Consider the following 22,686-nt stretch of genomic DNA (forward strand, 5'->3'; position numbering starts at 1 on the left):
TCAATAAATAAAGAGTTAAGGAAACAAATGACCCAATTAAGAACTGGGCTAGGAATATAAAGAGAGAGTTTTCAATAGAGGAAACAAAACTGGCTCAGAAATACCTCAAAAAATGTTCACTATTCTCAGCAATTAGGATAATGCTAATTAGAACAAACTCAATATTACAACAACATGAAAGAATCCTGAGAACATTATGTTAAATGAGAGCTATTTACAAAAGTAATATATATGTATACGTAGTAAATGAAATATCAAATAAATACATGTAGAGACAGAAACTAATTGTTTAACAATGAAAGGTAAGTTTAGAATTATTTTTAATGAGTTTGAGTTTCATTTAGGGGTGATAAAAATTTAAAAAATTAGAATTTTAAATGATCACATTACTCTGCCTTTATTAATGATGTTGAATCAAAGCCTTTAAATGAGAGAATTTATTGTATATAGATTAATATTTACTGAAATAAAATGCTGCCTATAATTCCCATGCCATATAATTTACACTATTGAGCTTTAAAAATATATTATTTAAAACTTTTATTGTATTAAAATATGTATTTATATAATAAAACCATTTCTATTCATATAGCATATGCATTCATGGAATTTTTGTTGTAATATAGATTTTGTTTTTTAATTTGAGATTATAATATAATTACACCATTTCTCCCTTCCCTTTCCTCTATTCTAACACTGCCATGTACCCACTCTCTTATTATTTTTCAAATTCATGGCCTTGTTTTCTTTAATTTGTGCTATACAATGTGTGTGTGTGTGTGTGTGTATGTGTGTGTGCGTGTGTGTGTATGTGTGTTACAACCTGTTCTGTCCATATAATGCTATTTGTACATGCATGTTTTCAGGACTGTCCATTTGTTATTGGATATGAAATTGGTGTGCTTTTTCCTAAGGAAGGCTATTTCTCCCACTTTCAACATTCCTCAGTTGCCTATGGTTCCTTGTGTAGGACTAAGGCTTTTCTGAACTTCCCCCTTCCTCATTAACATGTCTACTGGTGTTTTCTTTGTTATGGTCATTCTTAAGTAGCCATGTTGGTGAAACTTCATGGGTGTAACCTCTGACATTTCTAGGAGACACAATCAAACAGAAAACTCCCTGTTCCTCTAGTTTCTACAATCTGTCTGCCTCCTCTTTCAGAATTATTCCTGAGTTTTAGGTGTGGGAATTGTTTTGTAGATGTATCAGTTGCAACTGAGCTCCACAATTCTGCGTTTTGATTGGTTGTAATTTTCTGCAATGATCTCCCTATATTGCAGACAGAAGTTTTCATGATGAGGGGTAAGAACTTATGTTTGCATATAAGGGCAGATATTTAATATGTAGTTAAAGATTACGCTGGTTTAGTAAAGTAGTGGTTATAGGTTCTCTTCCAAGATCTGTGACCATACTAGCCATAGTAAGCTGTCTGAGTTTCCAGTACCAAACATGTTTTCCCTCTTGTTTAGCATTTCTTAATTCAAATGAAAGAGCTGTTGGTTATGACCAATGTATGCACACCATCTCTCCACCTGAAGCGGTATATGTCATTTTGGTCATTGTTGTGGTTCATAGTTGTCATGTGGTTCATGGATAAGACTGTTACATGGTTGGTGGTTGGTTGCTTCCCTCCTTGGGAAGCTTGCATGGTACTTCTGGTGCCAAACCTCAGGGAGTAGGAGGCCTTCTGGTTAAATGCAGGTTGGGACCTCTGGGCCTGATGTCCAAAGTACATGATGTCTTTAACAACATGAACATGCCTTCCACCTCAGGATCTTAGATGGACTTTAAAAAAAAACAACCCAGAGCCAGATATTAGGGGAAAAGCTGAAAGATCAGAGAAGCAGAACAGTCAGCCACTAGTTCTTACCTCTATGAAATCCTCAGCCTAAAGAGAGTGAGTTTCTGTTTCCTCATATACCTTATACACCATTCTCTGCCCTGCCCTATTACTTCCTGGGTTAAAGGCATGTGTATTTCCCAAGCAAAGGCTTGTGTGCTTCCCAAGCAAAGGCATGAGATCTCAAGTGCTGGGAATAAAAGTGTGTGCCAACACTGCCTGGCCTCCATGTCTAATCTAGTGGCTGGCTCTGTCCTCTGATCCTCAGGCAAGTTTATTAGGGTACACACTATATCACCACAACCAAAGGCAATAACAATAGCCTGTAGTGTTTTGATAGTCTATTGGACAACCTTGACCAAAAACATGAAGAAGGATTTCTCAGTATACATTGATTTTTATACTGTTTACTCTTTGAGGTACAGTGTTTCTATATATCTTCATTTCATATTCATTTATCTACTTGCTATAGTCCATTAATTTACCATTTTTAACTAACAACTAACATTGTTTCATTTTATGGGGGGTTGGTTTCTATTTCTTATCAGATATTTTAATTATCATATTATATACATACTTATTCTTGTAAATGTACATAAAGCTATTTGATAGTCACTAATTAGTCACTTTTTATGGTTATTCCTCATGGTGGACTACATTTCATCAGTGTTTGTGGGCTTTACAACTTTTGACACATAAGCTAGATTGATATAATTGACATATAATGTCTATAAATTAAACCTAATGAGGAAAAAGTATGCTAAATGGGATTGGAATAGACATGTCAAAGGACAGACACTGAAATTTCTTGCTATTAACAACATACATTTTTAAACCATAGATAAATCTTAATTCTTCTCTTGATGCAAATTTAAAAGCATTTGATGTAGCAAATTAATTTGATATTCACAAAGCAGTAATAATCAATTCAATTGGAATTCTTTGGTAATTTAAATGGAGACAAATGTCTACTTATTATAAAGTATTACTGCTAACTAGAAAACACTTTAAGATAAGTGGTCACTCCATTAACATATCTAACATTCTCATTATATCATTAATCATGACAAGACACTGGTATCAACACTGATATAATGACACTTCCACTATAATACCATGAGTTTTCATGGACTTCTAGAATCAGAGAACATTACTATTTGAGAAGCCCATAGACATTATCTATTGCAACTTCTTACTTGATTGATGTATGACTCTCCTCAATAATATGTTGACAAGTGGCCATCAAGTCTATTCTTCAATACTTCCACTGAAGGTAACTTAGATTCTTTCACCACACATCTCATTATAATATCTGACAGTTAATATTGTAGCCTTAGTTTTTCTGAACAGAAATTAGTCTTACTGACACTTCTGACCATGAGCTCTCACTCTGTGTTTCAGAGCCACACAAGTTAGTTACCTGTCAAGTGACTAATTAGCGTTATCATTTGCCTCTTCACATTCTGACCATACCATGTACTTCTATTCTTAAAAACCTTAAATTTATTCTGCTGTTGATTGAGACTTTTTGGTGAACTATAATTTATATCTATACTTAAAACTTATCAAATACCAAAGTATCCCATATAAGACTTCTGACTTTTTGCTGTATTGTTTTTCTATTTGTGAAACTTCAAATGACATTAATTCGTTGGCTCGCCCAACAAAAATATTTATATAGCCCATGGTCTATTCCACAAATTACCTTACTATTTAATTATTATGTTTATCCATCTGTTTTTCTGATTCTATGTGGTGAAGCTGGCATTTTTGGTACTTGAGTACTTGTTTTATTGAAATTATGATTTTTTTTAACCTGGGGAACTCCAACAAAGATTGGTATAGTGTAGATCAGAATTTTTGAAAAAAAAAAAAAAAAGGCCAACAGAGCATGAACAGAGACTACACAGGTTCTGCACCAGGTCTTCTGAATACATAGTATGGCTCCCAATTTAGTGTTTTTATGCTGTTCCTGAGTGTGCAAATGAATGAGTCTCTAAATCTTATTCCTTCTTTTGAGTTCCTTTTCTTCTGCTTACAACTGGCTTTCTTTAAAAAAAAAATTAAACAAAAGCTTTTGCATTTGTCCATATTAAATTTCACTGTGCTAGGTTCAATAAATTTTGTGATCTTTTGACATTCTAATTCTATCATTTTCTTTATGAACTATAATGAACATTCAAGCAGTTACCTCATTTCAACAGGCTTTGACTGTGTCTTTTGTGCATTATGGTTTTTAAGGGATTCTTATACTCATTTTAACTTGGCAAATTTCTTGGATAGTGAAATGAGAATGGTATCATTATAATGTAATAGTAAAACTGGAATTATGTTTTTACCTGTAATGTACTTTTAAAATACAATATTTTATTAATTCTTTGAAAATTTCCAACACTGTATTGTGATCATTTTCACTCCTACTCCTTTCCTAACTGCTTCCAGATCTACTCCTCACATTTCCATCTCCTCCAAACTTTGTGTCTTCTTTGTTTCCTTATTAACTCACTAGGTCCAATTTGTACTACTTATGTACTCATGGATGTGGAGATATTACTGGAATGTGGTTGACCTAGACATGTCCAGTGTGCTCATGCACTCACAGCTTCTATGGTTACCTAGACAAGTACATTGCCTGAACAGTGTATTTTTTTTGAGAATAAAGACAATTTTACTTCTCTATTGTTAAAGTTTATGTTTTTTTCTAAAATTTTCTTACTATTTTTCTATCACTTGCCATGATTGCACCCTAGCTCCTATCTAGAATGTCATACTTCCTGCTGTACTTAGAAGATGAATCTATCCTTTTCTTTGAGGTCAAAATAAAATTTCATAGCCTTCAGAAGTCCTCATTTGAAATTCAAATTTCATCTTAGTTATGTTGTTGAGTAATATCTATACTACATTTTATACCCCTTGCAAAAGATTCCAGCTCTTTGGTTGTGTGTTTCTATCTACAATTAAATTATAGTTTCTTAAAGTTGAAGGTTTAATAACTACAGTAATATTTACCTTACACTTTTTAAATATATAGTATATACCAAGTAGCCATTTTGATTTAAATTGAAAGTTTATACAATAATCAGTAAAGAGAGTGCTCTAAGGGACACTGAATAATATTTAAGATACTTGAACTCCAATTTCTACTTTTTGTATGTGACCCTGATTATGGATGCTATTTTCATTTCTGTATCCTAGTAAAATTATCTACAAATAAAAATATTTCATATTAATTATTTCAATTCCATCAAATATTTCTATAAACTGCTATATATGTAGATGATCAGACTTTAATTTCAACGATCTTAGAATTAAAAACAAGATGTCTTGCTTTTTTTTAATATTCAGTGAACCAGCCTCATCCTAAGCGCTGTATTCCTGGATATCTCTTTCCAATGCAAATTGCTGTTGGGCCTTTTTCACATCCATCCTTTGATGCAACTGCTGGTAAGTTTTGAAACACATTGTATTGATGTGTGCACCAAATGAGAGCTTTCTCCATTTTAATTGAATCAATGTTATATGTGAGATTATGGGTTAAGTTGGTTATCTCTGTTTATGCATTCCAGATACAATTTCTTATTTGACCATTTCTATCTATATGTGTTATTGGTTTTAAGTGAAAAAAAGAAGGGTACACACATTAAGATCTTCTAAATATTCAATGTAAACCTCAGTGAAAGTGTTCTAGATATTTATTCAAATGGATAAATGTATTAGATATTAGTAGTCTCATTTTATAGATTATGAAACTGATGCTCAGAGTGTTTGGAAACAGTAGAACCCATAGTATTCAGAATTTAAAAAAATTAAAACATACAATATTATTCATTTTTATAATAATAGAAAATAGAATAAACAAGAAATCTGAATGTTTCTGCAAAAACTTGTGCCTACAATATTCAAAACAAAATTATGTTTCTATTCTTTTAGTTTGAAACACAGTTTGAATCATATATATATATATTATATCAGAATATATATATATATATATCAGAATATCATACATTTGACTTTTTTTTTTACTTTTTGAATACTTCATGCAGGCATACAATGAAATATGATCATATCAACCCTAATTGTTTCTCTGTCTTCACTAATAAGGAGGCACCTTCTAAATATCCAGTCTTGATTTTTTTAATAACTCACCAAGTTTAATCAGTGTAGTCCTTATGATTATGTACATGGGTCCATCCAGTAAAGCACGAGAAACTTACTAGTACTCACACCCTCAAAGAAGAATGATTCTCCTGTCCCCAGAAGCTATCGACCACCAATAGCTCCTCAGTGCAGGGTAGAGCCTGTAGAGCACCTTTCCTATCTATGCTGGAATTTTGGCTGGCTTGTTCTTGTGTAAGTCTTCACAGATCAGCACAGTGTATGTGAGTTCATGAACATGGTAACCATGTCATGCTCAGAAAGACAGCATTTAATATCACAGTTCTCTGTCCCTCAGCTCTTAACTTTCTCTCTGCTTCCTCTTCCTTGATGTTCTTGGATCCTTGGTGGTGAAAGTGTTAGTAAAGATGTCCCAGCAGGACTGAAAACTAAGTCTATTAATCTCAAACTTTTCAGCAGTTATATAACACTCCACTGGTTATAGCTAAAAAAAAAAAAAAAAAAAAAAAAAAAAAAAAAAAAAAACCTTCCTTGACCAAGGTGGTAAACAGCCTAGGTCTGTGAATACAAACACAAATATTTAAAAGGTCATTTGACAGCATGACCACTTAGTAAAATTACAATAGCTGTGAACTTCTTAACCATAGGCTTTTGATCAGTATTATAGCAGCCTTCACAAATTGCCTCCTATTGAGCAAGCCTCAAAACCAAATAGAGGTAGTTGGTTACTGGCATAACTATCATACCACAATTGCATGAGTGAGCACATCCTGCCTGACAGGTCAGTGTTATCGCATGCAAGTTCTAGCAATGGTTAAGACTGTTAATGTCTTTATTCCCCCAATACTCTACATGCCCCTCTCTATCACTATGAAAGGTAGTCAACAGGGAAGAGGTTTACCAATCAGTTTGAGATTGATTTCTTTAGGTACTACAGCCAAAGTTTATAGTTTATTTGGAAACAGGACTATACCATCTAATCATGGTATTTAAGCAAGGCCAATGAAAAAGCTTGCATTATTTTGGAAAATTGTGTGACCTCCCTGACCAATAGCATATAAAGAATTTTCCCATGCCTTCCACTGTTCTTTTCATATAATAATTTACGTCTTCTGGGAGTGACATGTAAGGTCCCTCTGTTTGAAATATTTTTGTTTAAATTAATATTTTGAAATCAGCTTCTTAACTACTAGGTTTCCATGGGACTTTTTCATATATCCATAGTTTAGGATACCCTCCCCGCAACCCTTTCCTCCACCTCATCCTCTAGCATCCATCCCCCTTAATCCTTTAATCTCTAGTGTTGAGCCATTTTCTTTCATATTGCCTGTATTCTTCTATAATTTCAAAATATTAAACTGGGTTGAAAGATAATAGGCTTCAACATGGCTTTTTCATAAACACTATCTTTGGGTTGTTCCTCCTTCCAATCCCCTGAGTTCCCCAACTTCTACATCTCTCCCTGAATAAACTTTTTTACTGCTTCCCCAGTGTTTCCTCCTCCATTTTCATCTCACTCATATTCTACTATTTCCACTCATATACCCTCCCTCAACAACCCATGTCTAGTTTTTTTTTGGCTTCCACTTGTGCTCTAAGTTAAACACACAAAACAAAAGACTTGAAGCTAGAACTAATATTGGGTAGAATATATGGTATTTGATTTTATGGACATGAGTTACGTTAGTCAGGATCTTACAGACTCTAATCAGCGCTGCCTTTATTGGCATGTGTTTAGGCCTAACCACATAGTATTAAGTGATCATCCCTGTAAAAAACAAACAAACACCAAAAACATGCCAAAAATCAAATTAAACCAAACTACACCAAACAAAACACTGATTATCTTTCCCTCAGCAACCATTGTCCAATTGAGTGCCAGCAGCTCTTCTCTCCTCTCACATGGGAGGGCCTCATGAAATTATCCTCCATCATGTTGGCATGTCAACTGGTGTGGTCTTTGAAGGTATTTTCAGACAGCCATGTTGATTAGATTCATTGGAGAAATAGTCCGCTCCTGTCTAGAAGGAATTATCATGCGACAGTTTGTCCTGTTTCTCAAGCTCTCACAATCTCTCTGGGCCCTCTTAGGCGATGTTCCCTGAACCTTAGGTGTAGGGAGTGTATAGTGGGTAGCCATTCCAGCTTGGATCTGGAAGTTCCAACCCCCTTTGAGACTCTGGCAACTGTCACGCCTATGAGGCGGGGCGAGGGGAGGCGCCTGGAGACCCGAGAGCTGCATGGGCCAGCGCTCTCTCTGTGTGCTCTCTCTGTGCTGGGAGGATGAACGGTGAAGATGGACTGTGGAGAGCTCCGGAGAACACCGCTGGATTGCAATACACCTTTCCCAGACCCTGTGACCTACCTATTACTTAGTTTGTGAGTTACGCCACTAAATAAATATCCTTTTAACTACGTAGAGTGGCCAAAATAATTTCTCCAATAGGAGTGGGTTATAGATGTTCAATTTGGGGCTGGGCACCCCACAGACATTTACTTTTTCTTTGCATTTTGACTGGTTGTAGATGTTTCCATCTGCTTATGAAAAGTTTTTTGGATGAGATGTGATAGCTGCACTTATCTATGGGTATAAAGGTATGTACTTAAAAGCCAACTGTATAACTTTAGCAATATGGCTGTAGTAGGTTTTTCTCTAGTGCATATGACCCCTACAATCATGGGTTATTGGCCAGGTTTATAGTATCAGATATGACTTACCTCCAATTGAGCAGGGTTTAGGTCCAATTAGACACCAGTTGGCTGTCTTAGAGATAAAAGTTCCACTATTGCACCACTGGGGGATACCTTGGTTGTCTTGCCACTGTTGTGGTTCTCAGGCTTTATTGCTGGGTGGGGTTTTGTAAACTTTTCTGCCTTCATAGATTATATATCAGTTTGTGACACTGAGATCTTGTTTCCATGGAGGAGGATTTTAAATCATTATCAGGTTGATTTCTCAATGATCTCTGCTAGAAGTGTGATGTGTCTTCAACAATAGAGGTCTACTTTCTATGTTAGTTATTTTTCTATTGCTGTGATAAAATACAATAACTAAGGCAACTCAAAGAAGAAAGAGTTTATTTGGGCTTATTGTCCCATATTGTTGGAGTTTATAGTGGTAGATTGAAGATAGGAACCTGGAGGCTCATATCTGAAACTACAAGAATAAAGCAGAGAGAGTGAACTAGAAATAGAACAAGTATTTTATCTCTGAAATGCTGCATCCAGTGACATACTTCCTCAAATAAGGCCTTACTGCCTAAGCCTCCTCAGACAGTGCCACTAACTTGTGGACCAATTGTTCAAATGCCCAAGACTGTGGGAGATATTTCTCATTTAAACTATCATATTTTTCTATTGTAGCAGGTAGTCAAGAGCAATAGCAATAAGCTTTATTGTTCTGTGCATCTCTTAGATGCTGGGGTCGGGCACAGTGTGGGATAACTGCATTAAAACTATATGTGTGTGTATATATATGTATATATGTGTTTGTATGTGTGTGTGTGCATTAAATGTGTGTATTTAAGTAAATTTGAAAAATAATAAATAATAATAAATTTCCTCATTGTTTTCCCAAGCATTCTTAGTGATTGTTAACATTCTTCTTTACCTTTGGAACTGTAATTCCCTCCTTCCCAAGTTAAGTTTTTCCTCCATTTTCCTGCCTTTTTCTGTCACAGCACCCATGTCTTTCTGCTCCCTCTGTAGAGTTCCTGCTCTTCCCACTCTCTAGGCATCTAACACTCCAGATTATACACTCAAATCTGAAGATTCAGATTTAAGATCCACAAGAAAGACACACAAGCCGGGCGGTGGTGGCGCACGCCTTTAATCCCAGCACTCGGGAGGCAGAGCCAGGCGGATCTCTGTGAGTTCGAGGCCAGCCTGGACTACCAAGTGAGTTACAGGAAAGGCGCAAAGCTACACAGAGAAACCCTGTCTCGAAAAACCAAAAAAAAAAAAAAAGAAAGACACACAAACATCATTTGTTTTTCTGAGTCTAAGTTACTTCACTCAGTATGATATTTTCCCACATTCATCTATTTACCTGCAAATTTCAAGATTTCATTTTTCTTTATAGCTGAAAAGAATTTCTCTCTCTCTCTCTCTCTCTCTCTCTCTCTCTCTCTATATATATATATATATATATATATATATATATATATGCCACATTTTTGTTATCCATTGATCAGTTGATGTACATATAGGCTGCTTCTATTCCCTATCTGTTCCCTAGATACTGTGAATATTGTGAATGACAATGACTCTCCTAGCTTACTGTTTTATTTGGTCTTTTCATGGTATCCCTAAATTAATGCTATTCCTTTCACTTAAAAAAGAATTATTATTTTCTTTAACTGATTGATTCAATTCCTCTACTTTATCTTCAAATCCTGATATTCTCTCTCCTACTTGATCCATCCTACTGTTAAAGTTTATGTTATGCCCAGATTGTGGGGACCCCCAAAAGACCACCACAGAGACTGAATCTTTTATGTAAAAGCAAAGAGCCTTTATTTTCAAGCTCAGAGCTTGGTCTACCTTGCTGTGGGGTGTCTTTCTGTACTCTGTGAATATATGTTGTTCTCACTGGTTAGTAAATAAGCTGCTTTTGCCTATGGCAAGACAGCTTAGAGGCAGGCAGGAAATCCAAGCAGAGATACAGGAAAGAGACAGGCAGAAGGGGAGACACCAGCCCACTGCCCAAGGAGCAACAAGATGCCAGCAACTGGTAATAACACAGCCACATGACAACATAGAGATTAATAGAAATGAGTTAAGTTGTCAGGCTTCTTGTTTGCTAGCTCTTACAACTTGACAGATATAGACAGACACCCACTCATTCACACACTCAGGAATCTCATAAAAACATAAAGCCAGAGGCCATATTATATATGTAGGGTAAGAAAATGGAGAGAAAAAAATAAAAATAAAGAAGATTTTAAAACAAGAAAAAAAGAAGTAGCTTTAACACGACATTATGAGACACGGAACCTCCAAAGACAAGGGACCCCCAAAGATGCAATTGAGTTCGTTTTCTGTTGGCCATTTCTTGGTGGACATGCAGCCTAGCCTTAAGTGCAGTTTGTTTCTGTAGTGAGACTCCCTTAAGGGAAACCAAATTTTCATTTGCAAGTGGCTATCAATTGGAGGTAACTTCAGGGTTAGGGATGGGGACATATGTTCACTTCTTCTTTCATCTCTAGGCCCCCATCTGGTGTAGATCCATGCAAGACCTATGCATACTGCCTCAGTCTTTGTGAGTTCTTACAGGCAATGGTCATGTTATGCTTAGAAGGCCTTGTTTCCTTGGTGCCCTCCATCTCCTCTGACTTTTCCACTCTTTCTGCGTCCTCTTCCCCAGTGTTCTCTGAACCCTGAGGGGATGGATTTGATGGAGACATTCCCTTTAGTGTTGAATGCCACAAGGTCGCTCACTCTCTGCTTATTATTTGCCTGTGGATCTCTGTACTTGTTCCCATCTGCTATAGGAGGGAACTTCTCTGATGATTGCTGAGCAAGGCAATCTATGAGTACAGAAGAAGGTCATTGGAAGTCATTTTATTGCTATGTTTGTTTGTGGTTATTTTTTTCTTAAAGACCTTTATTATTTGGTTTCACCCTAGGTCCCTGAGCTATCTAGTCTTGGTTATTGTTCACCCAAAGAGTCAGGTATAGGTTCCATCTAGTGGAGTAGGCCTAAGGTCAAATCATATATTGGTTGGTTCCTCCCACAAATTTTGTGCCATCATTGCACTAGCATATCTTACAGGCAGGACTTCATTGTAGATCAAAGGGTTTGTAGCTGGATTGATGTTTACATTTCTCCTTTGATAACATTCAGAGTGTTTCCTGCACCAAAGACACAAGCCTACAGGGGAGAAGGCTCTATATAGGCACCAGTTTGACTTCTCCATGTTCAATGAATTATGTAGATGTTGTATTCAGTGATAGGGCTTTGCCATCCATTTGTGGAGAGTAACCCATAGTCTTGGCAACAGCTCTGGTTATTTGGGGTTTCCCGTGAGACCCTTTTGGTCAACAACTCAGTTATATGTACTAAATCCTGGTACTAAAAGCTTCATTCAGTGACAAGAAATGTCCAATTGGGGCTCTGTCTCCCCCATTATATGGTGATTTCATTTCGATCCTCTTCATATATATATATATATATATATATATATATATATATATATATATATGTGGAAGCTTCTACTGTAGTAGGCTTCCACACCATCCCTCAAATGGCTCTTAATGATTTATGGGCCTTAAAGGTGGTTTGAGATTGATTGGGTGAAGTATAAAAAAAAACCATTGTGCAAGCTTCTAGATGAGAGCAGCCAGACCTCTGAAAAAGCACATGAATGTGACTTTTGGCTATGACTGTGTTTGGAGGGCAGCACAAATCCAGGGATCTGGATCAGACTTAGCAAGAGAGCATGTGTATGTGAATCTTGTCTGGACTCCATCCAAAAGAGCTTGCAGAAGGGACTCCTGCCTGGGCCCGGAGAGACATCATGAGATTAGAAGTGTACAGTGAAGTTCCTAGGTCAGACTTGGGAAGAGAACACAGAGATTCAGGTTTAAATGTGTCTGAACCTGGAGGAGAGGAGTGAAGAGGCAACATGGGGTGAGAGAGTGCACAAATGTGGGTCCTGCCTTGGCCTGGTCCTAGAGTAGAGGTGCATGTTTAGAGTTCTGTATCCGAGTGGACGAGAGCCTGTAGATATAATCCTACATGTGTCTTGGCCTGAGAGGTAGAGTGGAGGGTGGCAATAGCATGGTGTGAGGTTTCTGGGTCTGATTTAGCAGAAAGACATGAGGATTAGACTCCTTGTTGGATATGGGCCTGGAGAGGGACAGACGAGATAACTAACTGAGTCAAACTCCCAAGAGAGCTCACAGATACAGCTTTCCTCTGGGCCAAGATCTGAAGGCGTGGTAGGGAGGAGTGGTCCAGAGTGGAGGTCCTAGGCCAGAATAGGCATGCAAGCATATGGATGTGGCTCCCACTTGCTTCTTGGACTGGAGGGGTGGCTTGAAGAACTTATTTGTTAATTCTTAAACTTAATTATTTTGCTATTGGAGTGCCTGTATATTGAATTGTTTTATTTATGTTCTCATCTGGCATATTCTAGGTTTCAAATCTTACATTATCATCTCTGAACCTATTTGAATCGATTTTATGCAGGGTGACATATAGATCTAATTTTATTCTTGTACTTGTGACTATCCTGCTATCCATACAACATTCATTGAAGATATTGTCTTTCTTCTCACAGTGTGCTTTTGACACTTTGTAAAATGAAGTAGCTAGCTATCACTGTGAACATTAACTTCATTTTGCTCTATTCTGTTCCTTTGGTATCTGTGTGTGGTTTGGGGCAATACCAGGCCTTTTCAATTACTATAACAATGTAGTATAATTTGAGAACTGACATTAATGGCATTATAACTTTGCACTTTCTGCTTAGGTTTGCTTTGGTTATTAAGGATCTTTTGTAAGTTCATATACATTTCAGGATTCTTTATTCCAATTCTGTTAAGAATGTTGAATTTTATTGGAGACTGTTGAATGTAGAGATTGCTTTTTCTAAGATTGCCATTTTCATAATGTTTACCCTGACAATTCAACGATCATGGGATGTCTTTTATCATTTATTAATTTTCATTAATTCTTTTTATAAGAGTCTAAATGTTTTCACGATAGAGATTTTTAATATCCCTATTTATGTTTATTTATAAGTATTTTATTTTTGAGGCTATTATGAATGGCACTTTCTAACTGATTTTTATTTGCAAGTTTATATTAATACATAGAATACTGACTTTTGTGTGTGTTCATTTTGCATTCTGTAGCTTTACTGAATTTTATTAAAAATCAAATTTGAACTTTTTTAGGTGGAGTTTTTAGGGATTTTAAGTATGGGAGTATTTTGTCTAAAAATTAGGTTACTTTGAAGTCTTCATCTTTTATTTGTGTATCTGTTTTTCCCCTTGTCTTATTGCTTTTGCTAAAACTTGGAGTACCATACTAAAGCATGAGGTACAACATTGGCCTATTTATCAGAAATATCTGGGTTTTTTTGGTTTTAGCAGAAGTACTCATACTCATAAACTTTCCTCTTGGTGCTTCTTTAGGTGTGTATCTTAAAGATTCTGGTTATTAATTATGTATTTAATTTTTCTTGATTCTAGAATTTTCTACCCTGTTCTCTTCAATGATTCATTAATCACTCTAGAGTATATTAATAAGTTTCCATGCATTTCTATAGTTTCTATTCATGTGGAGTCTACAATGACTTGATAAGATACAATAGATTACCTTGATTATTATACACTTATTAACCATACTTTATGATCTAGATTGTGGTCTATTTAGGGAAGGTTCTATGGGCTACAGGAAAAAAATATGTAGTCTATCTGTTGAATGGTAATTTCTATAGCTATTTACTAAGTTCATTTGATCTATAGGGTAGTATAACTCTGAAGTTATTTTGCTAAATTTTAGTATGGCTGGCATATCAACAAATAAGAGTAAGATACTGAAATAATCCACAGCAATAACTGTTGTGGACTTTTGTGTCCAATAGTCCAGACTATTGTGACCTTTTATGTCCATTAGTGTTTCTTTTATGAAATTTATATCCCATAACAGTTGGCACACATGAATTGATAATTTGTTACCTCATCTTTATGAAATGTTCCTTTTATTAATACATAGTGGCTTTCTTGGTTTCTTGAAATCTATGCCAGTTTGTTTTTTGTTTCCATTTGCTTGATAGAGTGACTTCCATCCTTTGACTCTGTGTGTGTGTGTGTGTGTGTGTGTGTGTGTGTGTGTGTGTGTGTGTCTTTGCCAGTGAAATTTGTTTCTCTGAGGCAACAGATATTTGTATCTAGATTTCTGATAATGTCAGATTGTTTGTGTGTCTTTTTTGGTAAGTATAGCACATTTCATTTGAGGTTTGTACTGGGTGGTTTTGCATCAACTTGACACAAGCTGGAGTCATCACAGGAAGGAGCCTCAGTTAAACAAATTCCTCCATGAGATCCAGCTGTAAGGCATTTTCTCATTTTGTGATCAATGGAGGAAGGCCCAGCCCATAGTGGGTGGTGCCATCCCTGGGCTGTTGGTCTTGGGTTCTATAAGAAGGTGGGCTGAGCAGGGCAGGGGAAGCAAGACAATAAGCAGCAACCCTCCATGGCCTCTGCATCAGCTTGTGCCTCCAGGACCCTGGAGTTCTTGTCCTGGCTTCCTTCAGGGATGAACAGCAATGCTGAAGTGTGAGTCAAATAAACCCTTTCCTCACTGACTTGCTTTTTGTTCATGGTGTTTCATCACAGGAATCATAACCCCAACTAAGACAAGGTTCTTACTAAAAGGATATTTACTAATTCCTATATTTTGTTTGTTTTTATGGTTTGATTAGATTATTTATTCTTTTATTTATTCCCTATTTATATTAATATTTTTCTGATTTCCTATGCTTAACATGATGTATTCCTTCCTATGTTTAATTTGTTCATCTATAGCCTCATGCAGTTTTTTTAAAGATTTATTTATTTATTATGTATATAGTGTTCTGCCTGCATGCATGCCTGCAGGCCAGAAGAAGGCACCACATTTCATAATGGATGGCTGTGAGACACCATGTAGGTTGCTGGGAATTGAACTCAGGACCTCTGGAAGAGCAGGCAATGCTCTTAACCACTGAGCCATCTCTCCAGCATGTTTTTTTTTTGTTTGTTTCTTATATACTTGTTGAGATTTTCTTTTCTTTGTATAGATTTCTTTAAAGTGACCTTTAAGTATTTCTTAGCATTCTTTAGTACAGGCTTTGTGTTTTGTGGTTGTCCTGAAATGTCTTTATTACTCCATCTAAATTTAAAAGCTGGTTCTTCTAGAAATAGTCACCTTGATTGACAATTATTTACTCTTAGGTTTTGACATATATTTTTCTTGGCTTTTAAGATTGTGACAAAAATCTAATTGTACTCTGATTTCTAGTTGAGTTGACAATTTTTCCTCACAGCGTCTAATATTGTTTTCTTTCTTTGTATGTTTTATATATTGACTACAATACGACATGGGAATTTTATTTTCATTCTTTTTTTTGACTCAAGGACAATTTTATTAGATTTAAAAACAAACAAACAAAACAAACTCAGAAAAGGCAAGCTATAAATCTCAACAGCTTCCCAGAGGAGAAATGAGAGAAAGAAAATAAAAGCCAAGCCAGTTAATGACATGGAAGTCTGCCGTACTGCAAGGAGGGGGCCTTTAGGGAAAGACCAAAGAAGCCCAAAATACTAGAAAAGATAACTTAGGTTCTAGCCAGCATTCAAAAGAAAGATACAGGGAAAAGTAAAGAGGAAAGCTGCACCTTTTCAAGTTAGAGTGGTGAGAACAGAACCTATGACTGCTTAGATTGTAGGGACTGTACAAAGAGTGGGACTTCTGGGAGTGTAGAGTACAGTATCTCATTAAAAGACTAATTATTCTACCCATATCTTTAGCGTGGTTTTAGATGAATTCACCTTCCTAGGGGTGATCCCTTAGCCAGGTGATTGATCCTGTCTAAATGGAATGTTAGGTTTCTACTGAGGCCAAAGAATTTATTCTTGTGACAAGACGGGATTCCTCTTAATGTTCCTTTACTGGTATTATAATATGCCCCATTCTGAATAAGTAACTTTAAAATTGTTTTTAAACCTTTGGCAAGGATAAGTTTGCCAAGATGCTCAGTGTGAAAGAAACTGGTTAATTTGTACATATAGAGTTTATTGTGTTACCTGGTCTTTTGAGGTCCCAAGTGCCTTTTGTGTGTGGATGTTTGTTTCTTTCTCTAGATTAGAGAACTTTCCCAATCTAATTTCATTAAATGGGTTTTTTATCCCTTTTGGTATTGGAACTTCTAACTTGTAGATTCCTTGAATTGCCTCTTCTTCATACCCCAGAGTTCTTGGATGTTGTGATCAAGCATGATTTTTACTCTTTACTGATATTTGGATGCAATATTTCCTTGACATACTCTCCATCCCTTATATTCTTTTTCTGCTAAATCAAGTCTTTTGATTATGTTGTCTAGTTTTAATCAATTATTTTCATTTTCAACATTTCTATTTTTTTTAAATGCTTACAGGATTTCTTTCCCATCTTTTTTTTCCCAACTGACAGTTTTCACACTCATTTTGATGTTTTATGTTTTTGGTATTCTATATCCTCGTTTGAATTTCTTTGCTTATGTGTATCCTTGAGGGCATCACTATTTTTTCTTACTAGCAATGGTTAGACATCTTCACCTAGCAGCAGTTTACCCATTTCAATATCTTTGAATTTACTATTTGCGGAGTGTGTTAGTTAACTATGACAAAACATCCAAGAGAGGAAACTTTTTAAAGAATTATTTCCACTTTGGCAGGGAAGACGTAGTATTATGAGTTTGTCTGATGTACCTACCTGGAAGTAGACCTCTTCTTTGTTCCCTGTGCATTTCCTCTCAGATCCCATTCCATGCAATTGTGTTTTATAATTTGATCAAGTGTTTGTGATCTTTTAGAAGAGTAATATTTTCTTGTTCTTATATTTTCATCTCATAGTTTAAATATCTCTCTGGGTTTTATGTAGAGATCTCTTTATTGAAAAACTGACCATTAAAGGCCAAACTTCCAATATCATTTCATAGATGAGAAAACAAAATATTGCTACAGCAACTAATATCAAGCTGTACAAGGTTTAGAAATATACTAAAAATTGAAAAAGTCCATTAATGTCACCAATGACCAATAAACCAAAAATTGCAAAATAAATGCTGAATATGAAAGAATTTAAAAAGTACTTAGTGTCAGTGAGAAATTAATAAATTTCTAGGTAGAAAGAGAAGCAAGAGAAAGGGAAAGTATAGGAGCAAAATTAGTAAATGAAAGGAACAAGAAGAGAAGTGACACAGAATATGTAAAGGGAGATAAATAAGAGTTTGGGAAAATGAGAAAAAGAAAAAAAATCCAATAATTAGAAAATTTGGTATACAAATTAGCTAACCATATGGACCATGAAATTCAAAACATGAGATTGAAAACTGAAAGTATGACCAAAAGTATAGTAGAGAGAAAAACAATATGGATATTTAGGGAGAAAAATTAAAAAAAAAGAAGAAAAAGAGTTGTCCAATAAAGAAAAACATATAAATCACATTATATGAGTTATAAAGGCTAAAAGTATTAAAAGCATTAAACATTATAAAGCAAAATTGCTGCTAAAGATGTAGTAAAGCAAAAAATCTGGAAAGCACAGGAGACAAAAACAAGGAAAAAAGATGAAGTAACGGAACAACGTTTTTCTTGTTGCTTAAATCATTGAGGCTTTGCATAAGGAAAAGTATTCAGTTGAAGTTGTGGACTTCTGATTTTCTCATGGTTTGTTCTGTACAGTTCGTTGAGTCTGTGTAGGAAAAGTGACTGATGTTCAGCACAGGTGATTTCACTTTAATAGCTTCCCTCCTCTGTATGACAGAGCCTTTGCTGGCCCCATTTAACTTCACAGCTCAGGCTCTCTTACTCTCCCATAGTCTGTAGCTGTTACCCCATGGGATGGCTTATGTTCTAGCTGAGAAGGTCTTCCCATTGGGAATGTGGAAAACAGTCACAGCACTAAGATCTGTTGAGGTGGAGGCTATGTCTTATTATTTTCAAGATCTCTGGAATATTAATCACCTTGTAGGAGGGATGTTCTTTAGAGTTCTTAGTCTCTATTGCAGTGAATGGCAAGCATATAGGTGAGTAATTTCAGGGGTTGATCCACTAAGGAACCTCAAGTTCAGGGCTTATACACTCCAGTGTTCTCTCTGTTGAGGAGATCTACTCCTGGACACTGAGGCTGTTCTATGAACTTGTACACCTCATTGCATGACCTCAGTCTACACATTCCAGCTTGTCATTGTCTGGCCCTCCCACCCACCACAAATGCTTCTTAGAGACATCTGTAACTCTGGAGCTTTAGCAAGTTAAACTCAGGTTCTATAACTTGTGGTTGTTCCATTCTCAAGCACTAAGTGTAACACAGGATGTGAGCCAGGCTATTGCTATCTGAATTATACAGTGTAATAAACTGAATTTCCCATCCACTGTTGACCTGTCTACCTGAGGAACTGTTTTATTGAAATCCTCAATATTTCACTTGAGCCATGGGAGAGCCATGGGCTTATCCCAGGGGTAGGACTGCCAGCCTGTTTTCACCAGGAATCAGACTTCTGATTTGCTCCTCCCACACACTAAGGAGCCCTGCTCCTAGAGCTGAGTTGGAATTGGCTTATACCTTTGTTTTGTAATGCCCATCTTTAGGGACACTTCTCAGCTCTTCTTTCACTGTATTTGTGATTGTTTGGGTAAGGAGATCTTCTTTATTTCTTTAGAATAGCCTATTCTTTTAAAAGATTTACATTTATTTATTTATTCATTTGTGGGGACATGTGCCACAGCACACATGTGGAGGTCAGAGGACAACTTGTAGGAGTCTGTTCTCCTTCCTTGATGTAGATTTCAAGGATTGAACTCATGTTCGGTAACAGATGCTTTCACCTGCTGAGCCAACCATTTTACAGGCCATGATTGTTTTCATGTGCTGATTCTTCTTAACTGGATTTTATGAAAAATCTTCTAGTAACATTTTAGTAAGGGATGCCATTATAGTGGCTGAAAGGAAATTGTTAAAACAATGCTCTGACCCTTTTTTTCTTCTCTCACTCTCTAGTGTACAGAGGCTTTTGGACAATCTTCATTATTTTAGGTGCTGCTTCTAGTCTCTCAGGGGGATTTCTGCTGGTGTATGGGGTGCCCTTTGCCAGTGCTGGATGTTATAAAGTTGGAGGTGGCTTCCTGATGATCTCAGGTAAGTTGTTGCATCACCTTAAAGACACAAAGTCATGTGTATGTTTATTTTTTATGGAATAATTACTTGAAGAGAAACTGAACAGATAAGAAATTGTGGTAAATTAGTGGTGGTGACTTGAGTATATTCCTCTAATATAAACTTTTCATAAACCCTTGTTTTCTTATTCTATCATATGGAAAATTTGCTCTTACTTTTATTATAGAATGATAATATTTAACAATTCATCTGAATTTTCAAGAATACTGATCAGTGATTTCCCTCTAAATACATAGGAGAAAAAGTAGAGGTTTGGGAAGACTTTAATGTGATAAAGAGCTTTGAAATTTGAGAAACCAAAAGGCATCCAGAATGGCAAATGTGTAGGTAGATATGGGGAGAATAGTATGAAATAAGGTTAATGTTTTCAGCCAAAGGCTGAGGAAAAGCTTGTTTGTTTCTTGGGTTATGATCAGGAGTTTGTGTTTTCCCCAATTTTACTAAAAATCATAACATTTTAGTAAGGGATGCCATTATAGTGGCCTAAAGGAAATGTCATAGTTCTTGGGCTACATAGAAACTTTACGACATGAAGGCATTTCCTTTGCATAGATGAAAAAAATAAAGCTATGGAAAGAATACATAACTTAGATCAGACAGTGAATAGTGCAGACAAGTTATGAAAAAAGCTAAGGTAATGTGTATGTATAATCTGTATGTACATATTCATATATATGTACATCTGTATATTTATTATAGAATACCTAAATCTAGCCAAGTAACATATTCATTATTTTATCCATGGTTATAATTTTGTCTTTAAGACACTTAATATATACATTCACATTATTTTTTCCAGAGTTTTATGCATCAATTTTACATGTGATATATATGTGTAATTTCATATGTCACTTTAGAAAAACAGAGGAAATCTTGGAGGATTCCTCAGAAACAATTTTTTAAAGTCCACAAAAAACAGAAAACAACAAATGAGTCAGTCTGATTGCAGAATCTTTATGGGAAATGGTCCATAGTAGCTCTGCCATGAACACAGGAATAGAGGCTTATGAGTTAATAATGAAGGCCAAGAACAGATTTAGATGCTATAAAGATATGTGGCTACTTTTACTACATCAAGTCAGTTAAAAAATCCAGCATAGAGTGGGGAAGGCGTCCTCAGACCCCCACCATGTCTAGCTGAGGGACTATTAGCCACTGCTGGATGCTAGGACAGGAAATCCAGTGCCCTCCTAGATAATCCCACAGTCATGCCCAGATGAGCAACAACTGATCGAAGTCAATGGGCTGTGCAACAAGACAACTACGTAAAAGAAGGACTTGAAGCTGGAAGGGCAGCCAGGGAGAGTTGGAGGGAAGGAGGGGGCAATACAATTAAGAAGTACTGTATACATCTATGACGTTTTAAAGGAATAAATTTTAAAAAGGAAATTCAAAATGAAAAGAGATAGTTGGAGTATGAAAATAAAGGGTGTACTTATTACAGTCTAGTTTGTAGTATTTTATTCAATGTATAGTGATTGTGATCACTTTAAAAATAATAAATAAAATAATAAATGGAAAGTATTATCTGTTAAGAATTTTAGCACTTTAGTAGCATTAGTCAGAACTCACTCAACACATACCTAATTGAGTGAATTTGAGTGGAGTTTGAGAGAGAAACTTAATAATTTAAAATCTAAAATATAGACAGCGGTAGTGCCCAAAGTCCAACTAGCAAGTGGGTAAGTAGAACTAGCTCAGGTGCAGAGAGTCCTTGGCAGTGACTGGCTCTAAGTTAAGAATGACTATAGAAAACATGGAGAAACTGGAGTTTCTTCTCTGCTGCAAATAAATTGAGAAGGACCCACCCACTGTATGTAAAATTTTAACCTAATTTGATCTTGTTGAAATGCCTGTTTTAGAGCTCAGACCACCAAGATTTTTTGCTTGCTTAAGAAAGCTGATTTTTAAATAAATGCCATTTTCCCTCTACCCCACTAGCAGAATCTTATCTTTAAGTAGAGTTGAAGTTACAAAGCATGGGGAAAGTACAATTATAGTTATAATGGCCGCCACATGACATATGTATCTCAAATGTCAGCTCTCATGTTAATATGTAATTGTTTCATCTTCTGATATTATCGTGATTATGTAACTTGCTGGGGACAATAAGTAGGATACTTTTTTTTCTTTTCTATCCTTTTTATTTTTTTAATTTAATTTAATTTTACCTACCAGCCACGGATTCCCCTGTCCTCCCTCCTGCCGCCTCCCCTTGCCGTCCTCCCAATTCACCCCCCATTCCCACCTCCTCCAGTAGGACCAGGACCTGTCCTTAGTGCATGAGCTGGCTTTTTGGAACCTAGGGTCTATGCTGGAAGCAGGACACTTTCAAGGTCTAGCTGCAGTAACAATTGGTTCTATGCAAGCACTATCTTTGCTCTGTAGAATACATTCTCAAGCTATTGTGGCTTATGTAGAAAAGACAGCACTCTATTAACTATCTTTTCTTTCTGGTAGGACTGTTCAAATACTTGGAACAATCATGAGCAGGTGTTCTCAAGATCTGGTTCTAGCCTTATGATATTGTTGAAATTTAGCTTTCTGTTTCTATATTCCTAACTTTGCCACATATATTTGTGCATTGTAGGTCAACAGAGAAGCTGGCTTCTGGAGTAAACATTATTTCTTATTTTCATTCCTGTCCCACCACCTCCAAAAGGAAATAGCTATACATGTTGAAGTAGTCACTGGTTATCTTGACTCAAATTCCCAATTTGATATCATCGTATGGAGTTAATGGCATTGAGTTAATATGACATTATTCATCTAGGTTGGAGGCATATGAGTAACTGTTCTA

At 36.0% G+C, this 22,686-nt stretch overlaps 1 protein-coding gene across 1 annotated transcript in view; it reads left to right on the forward strand.

The window, feature by feature from the left end:
- LOC119086606 (transmembrane protein 182-like) overlaps positions 1-22,686 on the forward strand; it is a 116,335-nt gene that overhangs the window by 13,738 nt on the left and 79,911 nt on the right. Inside the window, exons 3-4 of the mRNA XM_037198786.1 lie at positions 5,186-5,284; positions 19,710-19,847. Coding sequence (XP_037054681.1) covers positions 5,186-5,284; positions 19,710-19,847 — 237 coding nt within the window. The remainder of the gene's footprint in view (positions 1-5,185; positions 5,285-19,709; positions 19,848-22,686) is intronic.

Source organism: Peromyscus leucopus, chromosome X (assembly GCF_004664715.2).
Source record: "Peromyscus leucopus breed LL Stock chromosome X, UCI_PerLeu_2.1, whole genome shotgun sequence".
Classification (NCBI taxonomy): domain Eukaryota; kingdom Metazoa; phylum Chordata; class Mammalia; order Rodentia; family Cricetidae; genus Peromyscus; species Peromyscus leucopus.